This window comes from Metopolophium dirhodum, chromosome 7 (assembly GCF_019925205.1).
Source record: "Metopolophium dirhodum isolate CAU chromosome 7, ASM1992520v1, whole genome shotgun sequence".
Lineage (NCBI taxonomy): Eukaryota > Metazoa > Arthropoda > Insecta > Hemiptera > Aphididae > Metopolophium > Metopolophium dirhodum.
The window spans coordinates 4084707-4105020 of record NC_083566.1 but is presented as its reverse complement, the minus strand read 5'-3'; the positions used below and the strand labels follow the sequence as shown (position 1 = coordinate 4105020).

Here is a 20314-nt window from a genome sequence, read left to right as displayed (position 1 = left end):
AAAAATCAATTGGTGTAGGATTTAAATTGTTTCCATGCTGTTGGCGGAAATAACAAAATAAATTTTCTACACGATCTTGGTTTAGGCATCTAGTATATAGAACATAATTTGGATTCTTATTTGGATTTAATGAATGCCACAGCATTTTTAATGCAGATATTGAAATTAACCAACCATTTATAAAATTCATCCTATTAGTAATATTTGATCCATTAAATTTATTAACAACTTTTATGTTCCTAAAAACTTCAGCCATTTTGTTTAAAAAATTAATTTGTGATTCAGTATTTTTAAATGGTCTATTGAATTCTTTAAGATTGGGTGCTTTATAAGAATTGAATATGTCAAATAATTTGTCCATATCACTGATGAAATCAATAGTGTATTGAGCGCTAGGCGGCAAAATACCAGACTTTAAAGTTGTAGACATACCAGAAGCAACACTATTACTGAAAATTTGGGCAGCTAAATAAACTCTCATTTTTTCAAATGGTCCTGGATGAATATGTGCATGTTTTAATTTTGGAGCCAAGCGAAGATTATTTTCAGAATCATAATTGTAAAAAGAATCAATATGTGATTTAGTTACTATTGAATCATTAATTATAAAGTTGTGTTTAAACAACATGTTCCGAGTAGATTTCAAAAGATGAGGTGGGTCAAAAATGTAAAAAATTTGTTTTCCATCTACTTCAAAATATGGCTTGTTAGGAGAAACATAAAAGCTTTTAGAAAAACTTACAAAATTTGTGCCTTGATCTGTAATAAAAGCTTTGATATTAAGTTTAATATTTTGTAGGCGACAAATTGTTGACATAATTATGTCTTTCAGATCAGTACCGGTACAGCTACTTGACACAAGAAAATAAGCAATTGGTTGTTTCCAATTTTCGTTTATTCCTCCAAGCATAAGGACTAAAGCATATTTGGCAGGTTCATACTTTTTACGATAATTTGATTCATGAAAACCTATAATTTTGTCTTTAGAGACATTATAAAATAAATTTGTTTTTAAAGCCATTTCATCGGCACAAAGTACGCAATCTAGCGCGTCAGGTTTAAAACTACTGATTTTAAATGATAGAAAATTAAAAAGAAAATCATTTAGACCAGGATTTATTTCGTATTTTGAAGTTACTCTTCTGAGTGTTCGACTAACAGGAAGGGATAGAGGATTTTGCAATAAATTGTAAACTCTTGGACCTAGAAAATAAATACTTAAGGCAAGTTGCTTAATTTCATTAGAATACCTGAATCCTCGATAATTTCTTTCCTTATTCTTGATTTGCGATTTGACAATCATAAAGAGGGTAGGTGACAAGTATTCTTTACACGTTTCCAAGCAATTCTCCAATTTATTGTTAGGTTCATTTGCTATTTGCCGATTCAAATTTATAATAATTTGTTTCAACTCGGCCTGAACCCGTTCACTTTCTTTTAGTTTTTCCTGAAGAGCAACTTTTCGGGGAGTTTTGGATGATAAATAACTCGGTGTTTGTATACCAATAACACTTGTTTCAATATCCATTGATGTTGATGCATCAGATAAACTTTGTGAGTTTATCGATAAACGAGCAGAAGAACCTGTAAAAATTAAAATATAAAATTCCATACAAGTCAATCATCTCTAACATTTATGCAAAATATAACAAAATTTTAACAAATAGAAATTAATTTAAATAATAAAGATTTTAAGAAAAACTAGAATACAATATTGTTATCCGCGGAATAGGTTATTGCGGCTACCAACAATAAGTGAGAATTCTATTGTGTTTACAATAATATATGTTATGTTCATACCAGGTGTTGAACATGATAATGGCACAAAATCTGAAGTGCTACATTCAGGGTCATCATTATTCTTTGGTTCATCCACACGATCAACTCCCATAGCATCAAACAAAGTAGGTATAGCTTCTGGCTTTAGTCTATTTTTCTGAAAATTGGAAAACATGTTAGTTTCAAAATGTAAAGAACAAACACGATACTTAGTGTTAGCAGCCAAATTGTTGATTGATTTCAGGTGATCACATTTGCAATTTTCAATCCAAACAGCACATCTAAAATATTATTGTAAATATAATTAATAATAAAAAAATAATAAGACATTTTAAAAAAGAATAACAGTTTAGTCAGTTGCAATAATACCAAAAAAAAATACGTGTAATATGCATTGTTTGGACTAGAATAAATGTTCACAATACATAAGTATTAAGTAGGTACCTGCAGGTATGTGTAATTTATTATTTTAACAACCAGCTTAAAATCAAATTTATGGTAGGTTAGGTTAGGTTATGAAAGAAAAGTAAGTATTAATGAACTATTAGGCTATTCAAAACGGGAACAAATAAACAAAGATAACAAAAATTTTTCTTACCTGGCAGGTTCTTTTGGGAAAGTAAAAAAACTTATGGTTTCCTTATTCAAAATATGGCTTTTACAATTGATCAAACAACATTTTGAATACTGTTTGGCCCGTTTATTAACAATAAACTCCATTGTGAATAAATTAACAAAGTTACACAGTAATGCAAGAGAACAATCAGTAAACTTGAAAATTACAGTCAAAAATTTTCAAAACCATATAATAAGGTACAAAAAGCCGCGACATCCAAACAACAACAACGGCGGTAAAATGTAAAATGTTTGGTTAGGAGATTGGAAAGTAAATTGTAAACATCGTTACAACAGTGTCACCGTAAGCAACATAAAATTGAAAAAACATTAATATTCAGTTTGTGGTCAATCTGGTGCTTGCATTCAATATGGCGGACTGTTTTTCAGGCGGCAGAAGTGTCCATTCTGATTTCACATATTCTGTGATATTATCTTCATCATATTTGGTATAGGTTGGTACTTTCATAATATGACACCAGCCGGTCACTTCCCCCCCAGAACACAATTTATAGTACATTGGTATTTATAGTGTTGTAGGTATAGAAACCAGCTGCTGTGTCTCGAGCACGATTAAAAGCACGAATTTAAGAATTTAAGATAATATCTACTATGGATACTCAACTGTCTACCACGGTTTTAGGTATCCGTGGGTACCAAAACTCTATCATGGTCACGACGCATTTATTAATCATGGTCTCGACGGTCTCGTTTCGAAGGCGGGAATGTTTGAAAGTCGAGTTTCAGTGTCTAAAAATCTCACACGAATATTGAACCGTGAAAATCGGGAATTCAATGATACGGTCCCCCTGATACATGTCCGGTGCTATTTTGTATGCAAACAATGTACTACAATGTCTAACAATTCAATCACCTCTTGAGAAATTCGATTTACGTTCAAGTTAGCCACCTCAAAATTCAAATGTTGAATGTTGAGATTTTGGAAGGCAGCTAATTAGTAATATTAATCAACTAATACAGCATGATAGAAATAGACTAGGTGGCGACCAAAAGTCTTCTGTTTCCGTGTATTTCCAAACTCCCAAAGGCATTGACTTTCACTTAATGGGGAAATGGTGCCACGGAATGGTCTACTTCTCTCATGGGATGGAGTATAAATTATAATAACAGATATTTAAAGCCTCACCTTAAAAATATTTTACCAAAAGCATTGAAAATAGCAATACATACACATCTAACTGCTTATAATTGTAATAATTTTTATGTTTTTTTGATTAAATCTATTCATTTTTAGGTATATTTTCAATATGCTTATTAATTATTATATATTCCACTGTTTATTCAATGTTTACAAATTACAATGCAACTTATACAATTATAAATATGTTGACTTACCATTCTACAGAATATCAATACTTATTACTCAATATACACAAGTTTCCATAATTTATGGAATTTAACTTATTTCCAAAATGTTTGTTTGTATCATTAATAATTATTTATAATTATCATAAATAGAATCATATATTAAAATATGAATACTATTATAATAAATATAAAACATTAATTTATCTATAGTATTATTCTCAATAAGATAATAACTACTGCTTCCCCTATACCTTCTTTTATAGTTAAATTATACTTGCGTCTGGTATATTTGAAAATTGAAAACAATCTTTTTAGTATCTACTTAAACACTTGCAACCCAGATTAAAAATAATCAGTCAATGCTCATTAAAAATTTTATTACATATTAGGTGTTCAAAATAATATTGTATGTCACAAAAACGTTGAATTGAATATTCGCTACTTGTAGTATTTCATTCATTCATTGGTTGAAAATTACTGATTTATTAAAACATTTAAAACCAGACTTTTTGAAAAAGTTGAATGTTACTTATGAGTAGGGACTGGAATTATATTCTTTTGCATATTTGGGAATATTTCAAGATAAAAGAATACTTCTTATAATAGAGAATATATCGATTGATTTTTGTAGATGTTCAATATTTTTTGTTGCAGTGGCGTAAATAATGTAAATTAGCACATATAAAACATTTTAACCGACTGTCGTACAAATATGACACCCCAGAGCACATGGAACAAAATATAGTTGTCAACTGTTTTCAAAAATTTTCTTAGTTAAAATTTAAAATAATTGAATATTAAATATTATTATTAATAATTTAATCAAACTTTTCTTAACATGTATTTTTCATTATGTAACTTCCTATTTAAATTATTTTGCATATCATGTATTTATTTATATCAGCTTGTATTATTTGTTTAATTATTTTGCATATAAAAGCATATTTTTAGTTCAAGAGAATGTTTTAATAAAAAAGCATTTTTTTTGCATATTTTATTATGATTTTTAAAGAATATTGGAAGAATATTTTCAGCTTTTTAAGAGAATATTAGCATCTTATTATAGCTATTTTAAAAGAATATAATTACGGCCCCTACTTATGAGTTAGGTCATAAAAAATCTTATGAAAACAATGGTACACACACAAGAGGGAGACGTTTGGGTGTTTAACAACCTTCTTCCCGCCCATTGGTATTTTTTTACTATATGTAGATATATAAAAATTAATAAAATTAAAAAATTATTTTGATATAAAAACATATAATTTTTTAATATATCCCCCTCCCATTGAAAATATCTGTGAAAACCACCATCAAAAAAATTAGCTTAATGTCACAAATACATAATGGAAGTTTATATGTCCTTTGTAATGATTGTTTTATAGATATTAAAACGATTAGATACTTACGTTTATTTCATTACATGTAACAACTAAATCTTATCAATAAGTAACTTAGGTCGAAACCATGGGACATAAATAAAATGTAGAGAAAATTGACCAATACAAAGCTTGTTATCCGAGTAAGTACAATGTACATACTATGTACACATTGAACAGTTGAAGAGTAATTACACATTTTTCTAAGTTCCTTTATCAATTTGGTATGTACACTAATACTAAAGCTAATAACCCATTTTTCAGGGTTCAGTATGAATCTACATTCCACTCACTCATAGCTTGGAAATGAAATGGAAATATGCATGAATAGATTCAATATCCAAAGATTCCATAGTTATAGGTTCCATTGTAACAATAAGAAACCCCGAACCTTATATAAAATGAAAAAATGTGGTTTCAAACTTCTGGATAAGAAAGTTTGTATTAGTAGTTTCGAATAAACACCAATTATTTAAAATTAAAATTAAAATATAAAATAATCAAAACTATCAAAACTCATGTTCATATTTGTTAACGGGAAATAACAATGTATTTTTATTTATAGGTTAAATATACCATTATATACAAACAAGGTAGTAGTATCAATTTGCAATATTTTCTTCTAACAATGTTTTGAATATTATATTACAAATTAAAAAAAAACAGCAATATTATTCATATGATAGTTTGAGACTTATAAAAACTTTTGGATTTCAAAAAAAATCGATGATAAGTACTTAACTGTCGTAAACTCATAACAAAACAAAACTAAAAACAGTGTTTATTTTTCTAAACATTGAGTTTTTCTTTATTATTCATTATTATTTAATATGCAATAATAATAACTAATAGAAATAAATTTAAAATACATACATTATGCACTTGTTACATTAAAAAAAATTCTATAATACAATCAAATTATAACAGTGAACCTTAATGCAGAGATCACAGCCAAAGAACAAATTTTTTTTCTTCTTTTCTTTCTTATTTTTATTTATTCATAATTTTAACTGGGGGGGTTCATATACAATGCAATTTTAAGGTGAGTCTAAAATCTTAAAACAATATTCACACAAAAATAATAAAAAATAAAAATCATAAAAAAAACCTTAAAATACTCCTAATATTTAGGTTATATATTTATTAATACATAAATATATATACATGTATAGGTGTATATATAAATATATATTTGTGCATATATATGCATACATATACATAAACACATTATTATGATATATATATACATATATATGTATAAAATATATATATTGTGTATATATCAATATTGACTGTTGTTAGAAATTAGTTGAGCAAAACACATTTAATAGTAGAATACTTTATGTACACTAGTGTTTGGGATTAATTTTTCGATTTCTCATATTAATTAAATATATTAAATAATAATTTATTGTATAACATTTTCTTATTTTTTAATATTTTTTTTTTTTTTTTTTTTACAAGCATTTTTAAATATTTAATATGTTAAAAATTGAAACTTTTACATGAAACAATTTTCTACATAAGTACATAAAACATTTTACCAAATAATACTGTCAATTTTAAAATTATTCATTTAATTACGATAAACACGTATTAATTAACATTTGGCTGTTTAAATTATATCAACAATATGTCTACATTAAAGTAAATTTATGTCTACAGCTTATAACTACAAATAAATAATAAAAATAATAATAAAAAATTGAGATAAAAAAAAGTTAGAATTTTTGAAAAATAAATAACAAAAATTTTTAAATAAAAAAACAATTTTTTTTCACTCCTAAATTTGTACAGTGATTATTTGTCTTTACATTTTCTTAATTTAAATATGAAAACTTCTTAAATTATGGTAACCAATTTGAAATCATTAGCATTATATTCCAATAACAAATTGTTAATGCGTAAAAAAAAAATAATAATAATAATAATAATAATTAATAATCGTAATAATAATAAAAACTGTTAACAATTACCATTAGGTTTATTTAATGAATTTTATCATTAACTATATAATATATATACTTTGTGCACCTAATGCGCTAGAAGAAATATGAAATTTGTACTCATTATAGAATATTTACACGGTGGCTATGACAATAATTAGATGAGCCATAGATGCTATTTGTTTCACCATTGCAGGGTGAACTGTAGCTAGGACACTATTTATATAATCACAAGGCGGGAACATGTGAACTATGTAGGCATTCTGAAACAAATAATGGAAAACAATTTAGTTAAGTTTAAATACGTATATATTATATGTTCTGTATAATATAATTAATAATATTATTTAAAATAATTAATTAATTAACTCTACATTATTTAATAGTTATTTAACTCATTTTTGTAATTATTTCAAAATTTAAATACCTGAGTGCTTCCAGGTGCAGTAATATTGATAATTCCCGCAGCTTGTTTTTGTTGTAAGTATGTGATGAAACCATTGTGCAATGTACAACTCTGTTGATTCCATTCTTCTTCACTCATACCAATTGGCACAGCAATTAACACACAGCATTCATCTTCAATCTAAAATAAATTGAATTATGTATCATTTTTTTTTCATGTATGTGTTATCTTTTTGAACAGTTTAATTTTTCTTACCTGCATCTTGCGTGAAACACCATCTAATTGTGTTTGTTCTAATCGCATACGTTGGGATAACTTCAGTTCACCATCAATATTACGCTGCAGTGAATGTTCTGCTACAGCCGCATTCCCAAACAAATAATGCATTTCCACGAGTGCTTTATCATTCTTGAGTGCTAATGTTCCTTGCCAGTAAATAGGATAGTTCTAGAAAATAAAATATTATTTTAGCTGATTTCTTAAAACATTATTTATTAATGATATTAAATTATCTTAGAACATAGTACAAATCAAATACTATCTAATTGTTTTAAAAAAACAACATACCTTTAATATGGAATTAATGGGTCGATAACCATAGTTAATTGGTACAACTTGTCCATACGGAAGGCTACCAATTGGATGAGCAACTTGCTGTACGTTCATATATTGCTGGGTTCCACTGATATTATGTTGTAGTCTGTCCGTAATACATTCATCGGGAAGCCTTTTGCGTAATTCTAATGGTGGAATATTTTCTTCAATTTCTGGTACTACTTTTATGTTTCCTAAAAGATATATTATATTTTAATTACATTTTCAGAATATGATAAAATATATTTTAATCTTACTTGGTGGAATAAAGGCTCCCATTGAATCCCTGATGTAATGTGGATATATAAGTTGTGGATGTAGGAAATGATGAGCTGGAACCATATTTATAGGAGCAGAGTCAATGCCTGTTTCAAATGACATTGGTTGGCCTGACAACACAAGTGGTGATGGACTCCTCATAACAATGCACCTTGAATTTTCCATTTTAGAAGGATCAAATCCTTTTGGACAAATAATCTAAAAAAAATTAATGATTTGTATTTATAAATAAAATAAATCACTACTTGTAATATTTAATAAAAAATAACAAAAAAAAAAAAATAAAGTATTTACATCAGGTACGGTTGATGAACTGTGTACAGATGGAGTAGACTGAGATGATGGGGGTACAACAGCTCTTGAAGGAGGACTCAATAATCCTCTTGATGGAGGGCTTAACACACTTCTTGATGGTGAGTTTAACACTCCTCTTAATGGTGGACTCATAACACTTGGAGTGTTTACCAACAATGATTGTGAAGGTTGAGTTGTTGGAGGAGGATGCAATACAGAATTCTGATTAACCGCTTCCATTGACTGTGATGTATATGCTTGGACGATATGTCCTTTGGGTGATAATAATTTAGGTAATGGGGGAGTACGACTTACGGCAGTTAAATGAGATTTTATTGGCGGTGGCATTGTAGAAATTGGAATTGAAGGTTTGCATATTGGCTGCTGACTAATTACAGGATTAGATGCTTTATTCAAAACATTTTGTTGTGTCTTAAGAGGTGGTGGCGAAGGAGACATGACGGCAGTAGACTTCACAATATTTGTAGGAGCTATCACAGAAGCTGTAATATTAGGTTTAACAAGTCCAACAGGTGCAGAGTTAGCAACTGTCATAACACAAGGTGTCTTAGCCACATTGGACATTCCAGGAGTAACTGCATATGTTGTGGTAGTTGCTGGAAGGATGTTATTAGGCGTAACAGCCAAAGCTGGAATAGTTGTACTATTTTTGGAAATTGCCATTGATGTAACAGGTGTTTTCTCAAGGCGAGCTCTCTTCTCGGGTGGTTCATCTGATAATGATCTATTACTCCTATAACAATAAACATATATTAAATAAAATATTTAAATACAGAAGTATTATCACAAGTTATTTATACAAGAAAAAAAAATATAAAACCTTTTGTTCAATATTTAATATATTAGCATTTTTTAAATTGATTATTAAACTATTAATACTTGCCTATTATTATCTCCATCATCAATAGGCACATATTGTCCTTCTTCAGATTCTTGCATTGGAATAAGTAAGCCAGTAACTGGATCAATTAATGTGGTTGTTTCTGAGGTAGTTGAAGATGAAGAAGATGTTGATAACAAAGACGTTGACACTGGATTTTTATCATCATCTTGATCATTAGACAATGGAGTTTCAACAGTTTCTGGTTTGGATATTGGTTGTGGAGACTCAGCTTTTATTTTTTTCCCATTAATTTGTTTAGTTTTTCGTGGAGATGTTTCTAAGCTTAGTAAAGGTATTGCTTGAGGCTTTGAACGTGTAGTGCGCCGAGTGCACGGACCACGAGCAACTTCATCAATTGTTTCTTCTAAGGTACTCTTACTTCCATCTTTTTCCTAAACACAAATAAATTAAATATTAATTTATACATGAAAATGGCACTCATTAAATTAACAATTCAATTTACCTGTAGTCTTCTAGATTTTCTGGTCAATGGAGAAGTGCTAACTACCAAAGCACCAGTCGGCGGAGATGAAGAAATATTTGGAATTACACTTGTTACAGGAGGTTCTGGAGATTTGCTATACTTTTGGCTGACTTTTTCATCCTCATCCGTAAACTCATAAATGTCAGTTAAAGTATTTTGTGGAGGCATATTCGGTGTTACAATATTTTGCCGAGTTCTTCTTGGTGTCACTATAGTTAGAGCTCCACGAGTTCCACGTCCTCTACCACCTCTTCGTCTTCCTCTAACTGAAGAATCTAAACAATTAATGAAATATTATGTTTAAGAAAAAATAATAATAATACAAATGTAAGAAATTAAAATTTTACCTCGATCAACAATTTTTGACATATCTTTTGTGAAATCGTCATCCTTCTTAATTCTAGCCGTATCCAATTCTTTGGGTTCGCAACTGCTTTCACCAGGACTAGCAAAAACTTCGGTTTTATCTTCAATTTTTGGTGTCAATGGGGCCACAACTAAATCTTCAGGTGACTCCAGTTCAACTGATTTAGATTTAATTTCTATAACATCTACTTTACAATCGGACCTATTTTCATCTTTGTCTTTTGCAATCAAAGCCTTTTTTAATGGCATCAATATAGGTTCTTTTGTCAAATTTAATGCAGTTTCACTAGCTTTAGCTCTTATTTTTTCATTAATCTGTTCAACAATGCGTTCTAGTCCTTTAGATTTTGGTTGTTTAGTCATTGATTTGTCTTCAGTTTCAATAGGTGCAACAACAGGATACAAAGATTCTTCATGTTGTAAAACTGAAGTTAAAATTTCTTTAGGTTCTATATTTTCATCATTAATTGTTGACTTTTTTGCAAACGTTATTGTGGCTGCTTGATTAGTTGGCAATTCTTCAGAAAGTTTTGGTTCATCGGCAACCACTTCTTGTTCTACTATTTCTTCTGTTTTAGAATCCAAGTTAGGTTTTATAATTTCAGGTAAGATAATTGGAGGTGAAACTATACAACTTTGAACAACTTGAGTATCTTTGGTGTGTTGTAAGACAGATGTTTGACTAAATTCTTGTTTGGGTAATGATATTGGTGCACATGATATAACAGACTGTTCTTGACAAATTACTGTTGGTATTTGAGAAGTAGAAAATTTTACAACAGAAACATGATCTTCAGTCTTAACTTCAGGTTTTGAAATGTTTTCAACAATTATCTCTGGGATTTCTGGAGATGGTATTATGGGTGGTTTTACTTCTGTTAATGGTTTAGCATAATTAATATTCAATGATCTTATACTAGTTTGTTGAATGACCATTTGGGGTAATCTAAAGTTGTGACTTAAAGGTGATTGTGGTTTTGTGTCCAAAGGTTCAGGTGTAGGTAATTCTTCCTGAAGTTCGGAAAATGTTGGTTTTTCTACTACAGACTTTGGATCGTCTTCTGGTTTATCAGATTCTATTATTTTTTCAGTACAAACAACAGTTTCTTTTTTATCTGATTTTACGATTTCATCATCGGTTTTACTTAAAGTTGTTGCGTTTTCAGAAGAATCTGGTACGTCATTCTTACATTCATCAATTATTGAATCTGTACTATCTTCATCATCTGTATCAATTCGAAGTTCACTATCTGATATTGGAGTGTCAGGTTTGGCAGATCTATCAGAGTATGAAGAGTCACAAAAATCTTGACCAAATGCCGCTTCAAGTAATGCTGCAACAGCTCCTTCAGTTTCTTCTTGAGAAATAACCGGAGTGGATTTTTCTTCAGGAGATACCATATCTACGGGATTAGCTTCTTCTACTAACGGCTCAGGTGTTTCAGAAATACTTTTTACAGCAGTTTCATCATCCATGTGAGATCCAAAACCAATAATTTCTCTTTTAATATGTTCAAATGTATTGATAGGTCTAAATAATAGTTCTTTTTTCTCATCTACTTTTCTAAACATTACTTCAGTCTTAACAGTATCATCATCTCCTTTGAATATAGTAATTGTCTCATCCTCAGGACCTTTAGAGTCGTCGAAATCAAAAAATGAAGAAAATACATCTCTATTTGGAGTAATTGTATTGACATTATTAGCAATGAATTCTTTTGGCTTCTTCTTAGATTCAATTATACTTTGAAGATTATCCATTACTTTTATTTCTTCATAATGTTTTGGCTCTCTAGGTACTTTTCTTTCTTCGTGTGGCGTATTTACTAATCTTTCACTTTTCACTTCTTTTAGCACTTTTCTTTCTTCATGTGTTATATTTACTAATCTGTCACTTTTTACTTCTTTAGGCACTTTTCTTTCTTCGTGTGTTATATTTACTAACCTGTCGCTCTTTATTTCTTTTTTATCATTTTTTATTTCTTCTTTCCGTTCCTCTTTAATTTCTATTTTTCGATCCTCTTTCTTTTCATCTTTACGGTCTTCTCTTCGCTGTTCTTCTTTGCGATCATCTTTTCGGTCTTCTCTTCGCTGTTCTTCTTTACGATCATCTTTTCGATCTTCCTTTCTTGGTTCATCTTTTCGATCTTCTCTTCTTGGTTCATCTTTTCGATCTTCTTTTCTTGGTTCATCTTTTCGATCTTCCTTTCTTGGTTCATCTTTTCGATCTTCTCTTCGGGGTTCATCTTTTCTTAGTTCTTCTTTTCTATCATCTCTACGTTCTTCCTTACGATCCAGATGACATTCCCTTCGGTCTTCCCTACGGTCATCCCTCCGTTCCTCTTTACGGTCATCCCTCCGTTCTTCTTTACGGTCATCTCTCCGTTCTTCTTTACGGTCATCCCTCCGTTCTTCTTTACGTTCATCTCTTCTTTCTTCTTTACGATCTTCCCTTCGATCTTCTTTGTTTCTTTCCTTATCCTTTTTCCGTTTCTTTTTCTTTCGAGCTATTTCATCTACATTATGTGACAGTGATTTTAATACATCTTTACCAAATTCATTAAACTTTTTGATTTCCATTTTTGGTTTATTTTCTTTACGTTCATGCTCTGTATCAGAATCAGTTCCAAAAACATCAGATACACTCCATTTGTTTACTATCGTCTTTTCATTATCCTCATCTGATAAGGATCCAAAAATATCTTGCATTCTTTCATTAATATTAGATTTATGACTAATAGAATGTTTTTTCTTTTTCTCCTTGATTGGCCTATGATTACTATCTAGTCCGTTGATATCAATTGATTTTCTTGAATATTCACTTTTTTGTTTCTTCTGTTTCTTTTTCTTTTGGTGTCCATTAAATCCTTGAACGTCGACATCATTTTGTATTCGATCAAAAGTAAATGAATTTTTTCGAACAAAATGATCATCACTATCGCTACATTCAGATTGTATTCTAGACTTAAATTTGGATAATTGCTTGAATTTTTCATTTTCTGAAGAATCTGATACAACTCTTAGATTTTTTAATCTGTCATTTTCATAAGTATCAGATCCTCTTTGAGTTTTAACTTTATTACTTTCATAAGAGTCTGATACAGTTCGTTGAACTTTTGGTCTATCGTTTTCTGAAGAATCAGAAACAGGTCTTTGATTTTTCCGCCGAAAATAGTCATCGTCATCATCTGAGCTGGTAATAAGCAATTTAGATGATCGTCGTAGACCTCGATCAGAATCGGAATCCCCGTCATATGATGTAGATCTTTTCTTTTCTTCTCTTTTTGCTCTACTTTGCTTTAACTGACTAAATTTTTCTTTAAGTTTTTCTTGACGTTTCTCTTCTTCTTGTTTTTGCATATTTTTGGTAGATCTGGCTTTAACTTTATCATACATGGAAACATATGGTTCATCTAATACAACTTCAAATATAGAATGATTTTTTCTTCTTTCTCTAGCTTCTTCATCTTCGTCGTCATCTTCTGATTCTGATTCATTTGGAGTTTTGATAACTTTCCTCTCTTCTTTTTTCTTATCCAACTTCTTTTCGTGATGATCTTTTTTCTGTTCTTTGTTTTTACCATCCAAAATTTTTGATATAAATGATATATGTTTCTCATTAGTTTTCTTATGATTTTTGTCTTTAGAATTTTTAGTTTCTATTTTTGATCTTTTAGAATCATCAAGATTTTCCGAACTATCACTCATTCTCCTTTTAGATGAACGTCCTGTAGAACTATTACTACTAATGCTGTTTCTATCCACGCGTTTATCTTTTTTAGGATCTTTATCGTCATTAAACTTCGCATCAAAATCAGGAGTGACAGTTTGATGTAATTTTTCTTCTTCTTTACATTTATAATGTTCTTTAGATCTCTTACTACTGTTTTCATGTTTATGCTTAGTATTTTCGTCTAAACTCTTTTTTCTTTCTTTGTGCTTAGGTGGATCTTTATCACGTTTGTCTTTCTTTTTCTCTTTTATTTTATCAACATCGTCCTTTTTATCAGTTTCTTTAACAAAATCTTTTTTCTTATCTTCTTTTTTAGTTTCTGGTTTTTTATCAAACTTGAGTACATCTTTCTTCTTTTCAACATCTTTTGATTTACCATTTATCAAAAGCTCTTCTTTTTTCTTATTATTGATTCGGTTAATTTCAAACATATTAAACTCAAGTTCTTTACTTTTGCTGCTTTCACATTCTTTAGTTTTAGAGCCCAAGACCTTTTTAGATTCATGGTCTTTCTTTTCTTTGATTTTTGTATGGTCAAAATCAATAGATTTCTTTCTTTCATGTTCTTTCTTTTTTATTGATTCAATGATAACTTCCTTTTTTTTCTCAGTATCTGAAAGTTTGCTAACAGATTCGTTTGAATTTGTTCTTTCGACTTTATTTCTTGTTTCTTCTGTTTCAGTCTTCCTGTGCATATTTTCAATAGAAGATAGTAGAATATTAGCGATAGTATTCTCATTAGTAATGAAGTCAATCTTATCTTCATCAATATTATTTATTGTTGGAGGTGGTTCTGGAGGTTTGATTTCTTCAGTTACTTTTTTTATTTCAATACGTTCTTCTCGTTTAATAATTTCTTCAACTTTTTTATGTTCAGTAATTTTTTTAAGATCATCAATATTTTTTAGTTTTTCTTGAACACCGACAAAATATGGACTAGGATGAACTACGGTATCGTTAGAACATTTTCGTTTTACAACAAATCCATCTAAGAGTTTTTGTTTATTTATTTGTTCTATTTTTAACTTTTCTTCTTCTTCTTTTCTGAAGTCACTAAACCTTCGACGATCAAATGTGTCAACTAACCTATAGGTTGGCTCATTATCTTTCCGGTCAAACGTATGTAACCAATTTTTGGTATACTCATCCCGAATTTTACTTCTATAAAATGCTTCAGGGCCATCTTTTATTTCTGCATCTTTATGTATAGGATGTCGAGGATCCTTAGTATTAAGTATATCAGGAACATACCTATTATCGTTTATAGTGCAGATATTTTGTTTAGTCAAAAACGATCCTCTTGAATCAGCCGATAATCTAGGATCAGCAACGGATAATCTTGGGTCAATTAACAACCTGGGATCAGTAGGTGGCAATCGAGGATCAGATGGTGAAGTTCTGCAACTTTGAGTAATTATTATAGGTTGAGGATGACTTGGAAAAGAATATTGAGTTTTAACAGCTGCCGGAGAAGAAGCTGGGGGAGATTTAGATGAACCACTACTTGATGGTGTTAGTGGTGAAAATGAACCCAATTGTTGGTGTCTGAAGTTTTGTAAATTAGGGCTTGTTCGAGATGGTACAAACTCTTTAGGTATATATTTATCAGAAAAATTTTCAAGTCTTTTAGTATCTTCATCAAAAACACTTGGTTTTGCAAGTACTGACTTAACAATATCTGAAGGTTCTAGTTTATCAACAGTATCTAACAACTTATATCTTGAACGAAGGCGAACTGAAGTATCAAGTTTTAGTACACTTGTTCTAGAGCCACTCCATTGTTCATATTTTTCATCAAGGCTTCTTAATCTCTCTTCAAGACCTGGTGCACCAGGATCGGAGGCTTGAGAATCATCAGAGTTAGATGATTGAGGTCGCCTAGGGGAGCTTAGAGGTGGGCTGAGCAGGGGATTAGAGACGTGCACAGCAAATCTGGGCAACGGCAACGAGATCGGTACATGAGATCTAGGAACTTGAGTCGGAGGTGTGAGACTCTCTGGGGGGCGTTCATTACATAAAGGTGTACCCGAGCGGCTTTTAACTTGCTGTGCTTTAGACGAATCATTCAGAAGTTCATCACCAGAACTGTTGCAGTCCTCAAGCTGTTCCAGAAGAGAGACACGTTCCTTTTGCAAATTATGCATGTCTTGAGGGTTAGGAACAGAAATTGAACTACTACGTGGTTCATCAGGATTCCTTGGGTAACTTTTGTCACCAGCGGCACTACTACAAGAAGATGATGGAGTTTCAAAACCTCGAATAGCGACACCATTTGTACTGCTAGGTGATAATTGTGCAGTACTATCGTGTTGTTGACTGGTGGTGAACCTAGGACTAGACTCACTAGATGTCTTATCTAAGTGTTCATAAAATCCTTGTTGACACTCTCTAGATGCAAAATCAACTTGAAGTTTTCGACCTTTCATAATGGAACCACGCATTTGAGTAACAGCTAACTGTGCATGTGCAATCTAAAAATTAAAAATAGTTTTTAAACTTATGATTAAGATTTACAAAATATTATACAAGTTCAAATACAATAAATAAGTTTAAAAATATTTAATAGATATAAGTTTTTAATAGTATGTTTTTCTCTTACAATAGTAAAGACAATTTAATTAGTTAAAAATTTAAATTTTTACTCTTTAAAAGAATATTTGATGATTTCTTCAAATACTAACGATTAATTGGTATTCTATGAATACATAATTTTATTAATTTTTAAATGATCATAAAAATTATAATACAATATTTTTGATGTAATATATATATATTTTTTTATATTTTTAAATTTTTACAAATTTGGAATGACTTGAAAAATATGATTGGCGTATTGATAATACAATATCATATGGCCGCCTGCAGGCACAAGGGGCGGTTAACATATTAAAATTGTATAAGCTACGATTGTTTTCATATTAATTCTTATCTTAAAGAATAGTGAATAAACTAATATGCAAACTCGGCCTCGTGGTCAGCAATTAATTTAATAATAAAAAAAGCCAAATACTAAGTTTCTAGTAAATCAGGTTGTTATCAACATCCAAAAATGTATAAATAATGCTGTAGATACACACCCGACCATAGTTGGGGTATAATGGGCACCCGACCACTGTCAGGCTGATAATGTACACTCGGCCATATTGTTATCAATGGCAAATGCGTGTGAACTTGATTTAAACTATGGGATTAATATTGAGTAGTATGTATCTATATTAGGTAGATAAATTAGGTTGAAGCATCTGTTATGGTTAGTTTATGTACGGTGACATGTATTTAATTAAATTATTTTTAATTTTTATATAATCATAATTTGTTCTTAATGGGCTAGACTAAGGTATAAGGTGGTGCTCAGTTCCCCTCAATTGTTGAATCATCTTGAAAGAAAACAAAATAAATCTGATACATTTTATAATTAAGAGCTAGATAGCAGATCTTGGTTTGTTAGTTAATGAACGTTGCGTTGCGCTCATTCAATAGGGAAATAACATGAGAGAAAATAGGCATTTCGCCAAATGAACGGGATATGAGTAAAAAATTGATCAAACAATTTTGTACCGCAAAACAGATAGCAAATTCCATGATATCTATACCATTTTTTTTAAAAAAGTTCAATATTAGTTGAAAAATTAGAACTTTTCTAGTTTACGGAACACCACCTTTTTTTGGAAGGGGGCGGACGTTAGTCATCAGTGATGCTCGTGTTGCCACTCGCTAGCTGTGCTGCGCTCGAAAAAAACAAAAAATCAAAAATATCCCTCGACTATAGCATGCAACACCACCTCTGGGTAACCGCCGTATATTCACTCTTATCATTGTCCATACTCTTTATATACTAACTTTGAAACTAAGCCCGAGCGCCAAATTCTGACTTTACCATCGTTTTCAGTTTACCTACATAAACTTCAAAAAGAAAAATTGCAAAAAAAAAAGGTGTCCCATAAAGTAGAAATATATAAAAAATATTATTTTATAAAAAATTGGCATATTTGAGAAGAATTGGTTACTAGTTTGACATTAAATAGTGGTAACTTTTTGAATTCTACTAATATCAGGCTAGAAAGTTTCTATTAAAAATTAAAATCAGTAATACCTTTTCAAACCTTTTGGAATTCTTCAAAAACCTATTTTCTGTTATTAAGTGTGTTCATTCAGAGAGGGATATTAAGAGAATTGGTATAATACCATTTTTTTCCAGTTACCATTAATTCCATAGTTTATAGTTTATAAGTCCACCCGCATGTGCATTTGTTAACAATTTGGTCAGGTGTGTAATCACAGCGTATAAATAATAATAATATATTCATATAAAAATAAAAATTTACCTGTTGAAAAAACACCAAAGCGTGTTCCCTTGTTCGGTCAATTACACAGTGAGTAACACTGCCAAACTGATTAAAATGAGATGCTAGATATTTTTCACTGACAGATTCAGCAACACCGTCAATCCAAACACATGTGGTCGCCAGTGATTTTCCAAAACCTAAATTTATACGACTTCCTGCCAGAAACTCACCATCCATTGTACGCATAGCTTTTACAACACTGGATATATCAATGTACTGGACAAATGCATATGTGCCTGTTGTACTTCCATTGATGTTATTCCCCTTTTTAATATCAATTTCCTGCAATATAATATTGTATTAAAAATATTTTGCTTATATTATTAAAAAAAAAAAATTTCTCTTACAATAATTTCACCAAATGTTTCAAAATTTTTCCTTAAATCAGCAGCTATTGTATTGCTATTTAAGTTACCGATGAAGAGAGTTCTGGTTGCTTTTGAATGAAACTCATCCACATCTGTTTCAATCGGCCTAAAGTAAGACATTTATAAACCAATTAAATTCATATAATAAATTAAAGGAATTTAATAATAAACTTATTGGTTTTTATTTAAATCTCATAGCCCTTTTTTAATAAATATAGAATTACTTATTTATATAAATTGAACAAAGAATCAATCATTATAAACAAACGCCTAAAGTAGAAAATAAATAAGATATTGTAATATAAATAAATACATTACCTGCTTTCATTGTCGTCCACATCCTTGTGTCCCTGGTATGAAGAAACTTCAATTTTAGAACCAAAAAATGACTTGTCATGAGACACTTGCAAAGCTTTATCAACATCTTCAGTCTTTTTAAAGAACACCAAGGCGTACCTTTCGCACCCTTGGCCCACCACTTTGACACACGTCACTTTGCCGTGTCGTTTGTATTCATGATACAGACCATCTTTAAGACTGGTATCTATAAAAAAAAAAAATTTTAAATCAGTTTTTTTAAAATTATAAACAAATTAATGTAATTTAAAATCAATTATTAACTTACCACTGGATCTCAAAGGTAGATTTTTTATACAGATTGCATTATGCCTCTGTTGTTCAAGTGAAAGAGATGTTTGACTTTCTAAGTTCGGTGACTGTGCGCAAATGGTGTGGGACGGAACCGTACTGCTCTTCGAGCTACCATGAAGACTAAAAATAAAAATTATAGTTTAAGTATGTAAAATATCAATTAAAAAATATATTACATAATTAAAATCTAATAATCATTAATACCTATGGCTTGAAGAAGACTTGTCGGATAATGCGGGGCCTGGACTAGGGCTGCGTGGCAGCTGTGGTGTAGGGCTAGGTGATGAAGATGAACTACATGAACTACTTGCCCCAGAATGACTTGCAGCCGAACTAGAGCTCGAGGGTGAACCAGAACGATCCTCACTACAACCCCTGGATTCACTATATAATTAATAATATAAGAATTAAAAATGTATTTATAAAAAATATATATAATAATAATAATAAGAATTTAAAATAAATAGTAACATTGAACATACCTAGGGGGTTTCAGTAGTTGTTTATTCCGGACGATTATTATAGGTGTTTCCACCCGTCTATCTTCCGGGTAGGTTAAGTCCGGTGAACTACAACTACTTAGGTGGTGATTGAACCTTGTAGGGTTGTTGGCTTCATAAGCCCAGCTACCTACACGATGGTGACCTCTGCTAGAAGTGACAACACTATAAAACAAACGTAAATATATTATATTTCACCGTTACAATATAGACCTGTTGCTATTTCACTATAAAAAAATCTACCCACGAAACATGCATGGTGCACATTTTTTATTGTGTAACATGTTCACACAAATATACACACGTTTATAAACCGTTTACGACAACATATGTTGTATGCT

At 30.4% G+C, this 20314-nt stretch overlaps 1 protein-coding gene across 3 annotated transcripts in view; it reads right to left on the bottom strand.

Annotated features, from left to right (window-relative positions):
• Positions 1 to 5869: 5869 nt before the first annotated feature.
• The window catches only part of LOC132948583 (protein split ends-like), a 58220-nt gene continuing 43775 nt past the window's right edge, over positions 5870 to 20314 (bottom strand). For 2 of the 3 annotated variants that reach the window (XM_061019111.1, XM_061019112.1), the window contains exons 4-18: positions 19956 to 20138; positions 19678 to 19857; positions 19448 to 19593; positions 19141 to 19366; positions 18802 to 18928; positions 18434 to 18736; positions 10357 to 16579; positions 9989 to 10284; positions 9526 to 9917; positions 8622 to 9375; positions 8306 to 8525; positions 8022 to 8242; positions 7710 to 7901; positions 7476 to 7634; positions 5870 to 7311 (exon numbers count right to left, since the gene is read on the bottom strand). In XM_061019111.1, coding sequence (XP_060875094.1) covers positions 7183 to 7311; positions 7476 to 7634; positions 7710 to 7901; positions 8022 to 8242; positions 8306 to 8525; positions 8622 to 9375; positions 9526 to 9917; positions 9989 to 10284; positions 10357 to 16579; positions 18434 to 18736; positions 18802 to 18928; positions 19141 to 19366; positions 19448 to 19593; positions 19678 to 19857; positions 19956 to 20138 — 9751 coding nt within the window. In that variant the 3' untranslated portion in view covers positions 5870 to 7182. Of the gene's footprint in view, positions 7312 to 7475; positions 7635 to 7709; positions 7902 to 8021; positions 8243 to 8305; positions 8526 to 8621; positions 9376 to 9525; positions 9918 to 9988; positions 10285 to 10356; positions 16580 to 18433; positions 18737 to 18801; positions 18929 to 19140; positions 19367 to 19447; positions 19594 to 19677; positions 19858 to 19955; positions 20139 to 20220; positions 20247 to 20314 lie in introns of those variants that run through there. The other variant, XM_061019113.1, reaches the window with a different exon arrangement.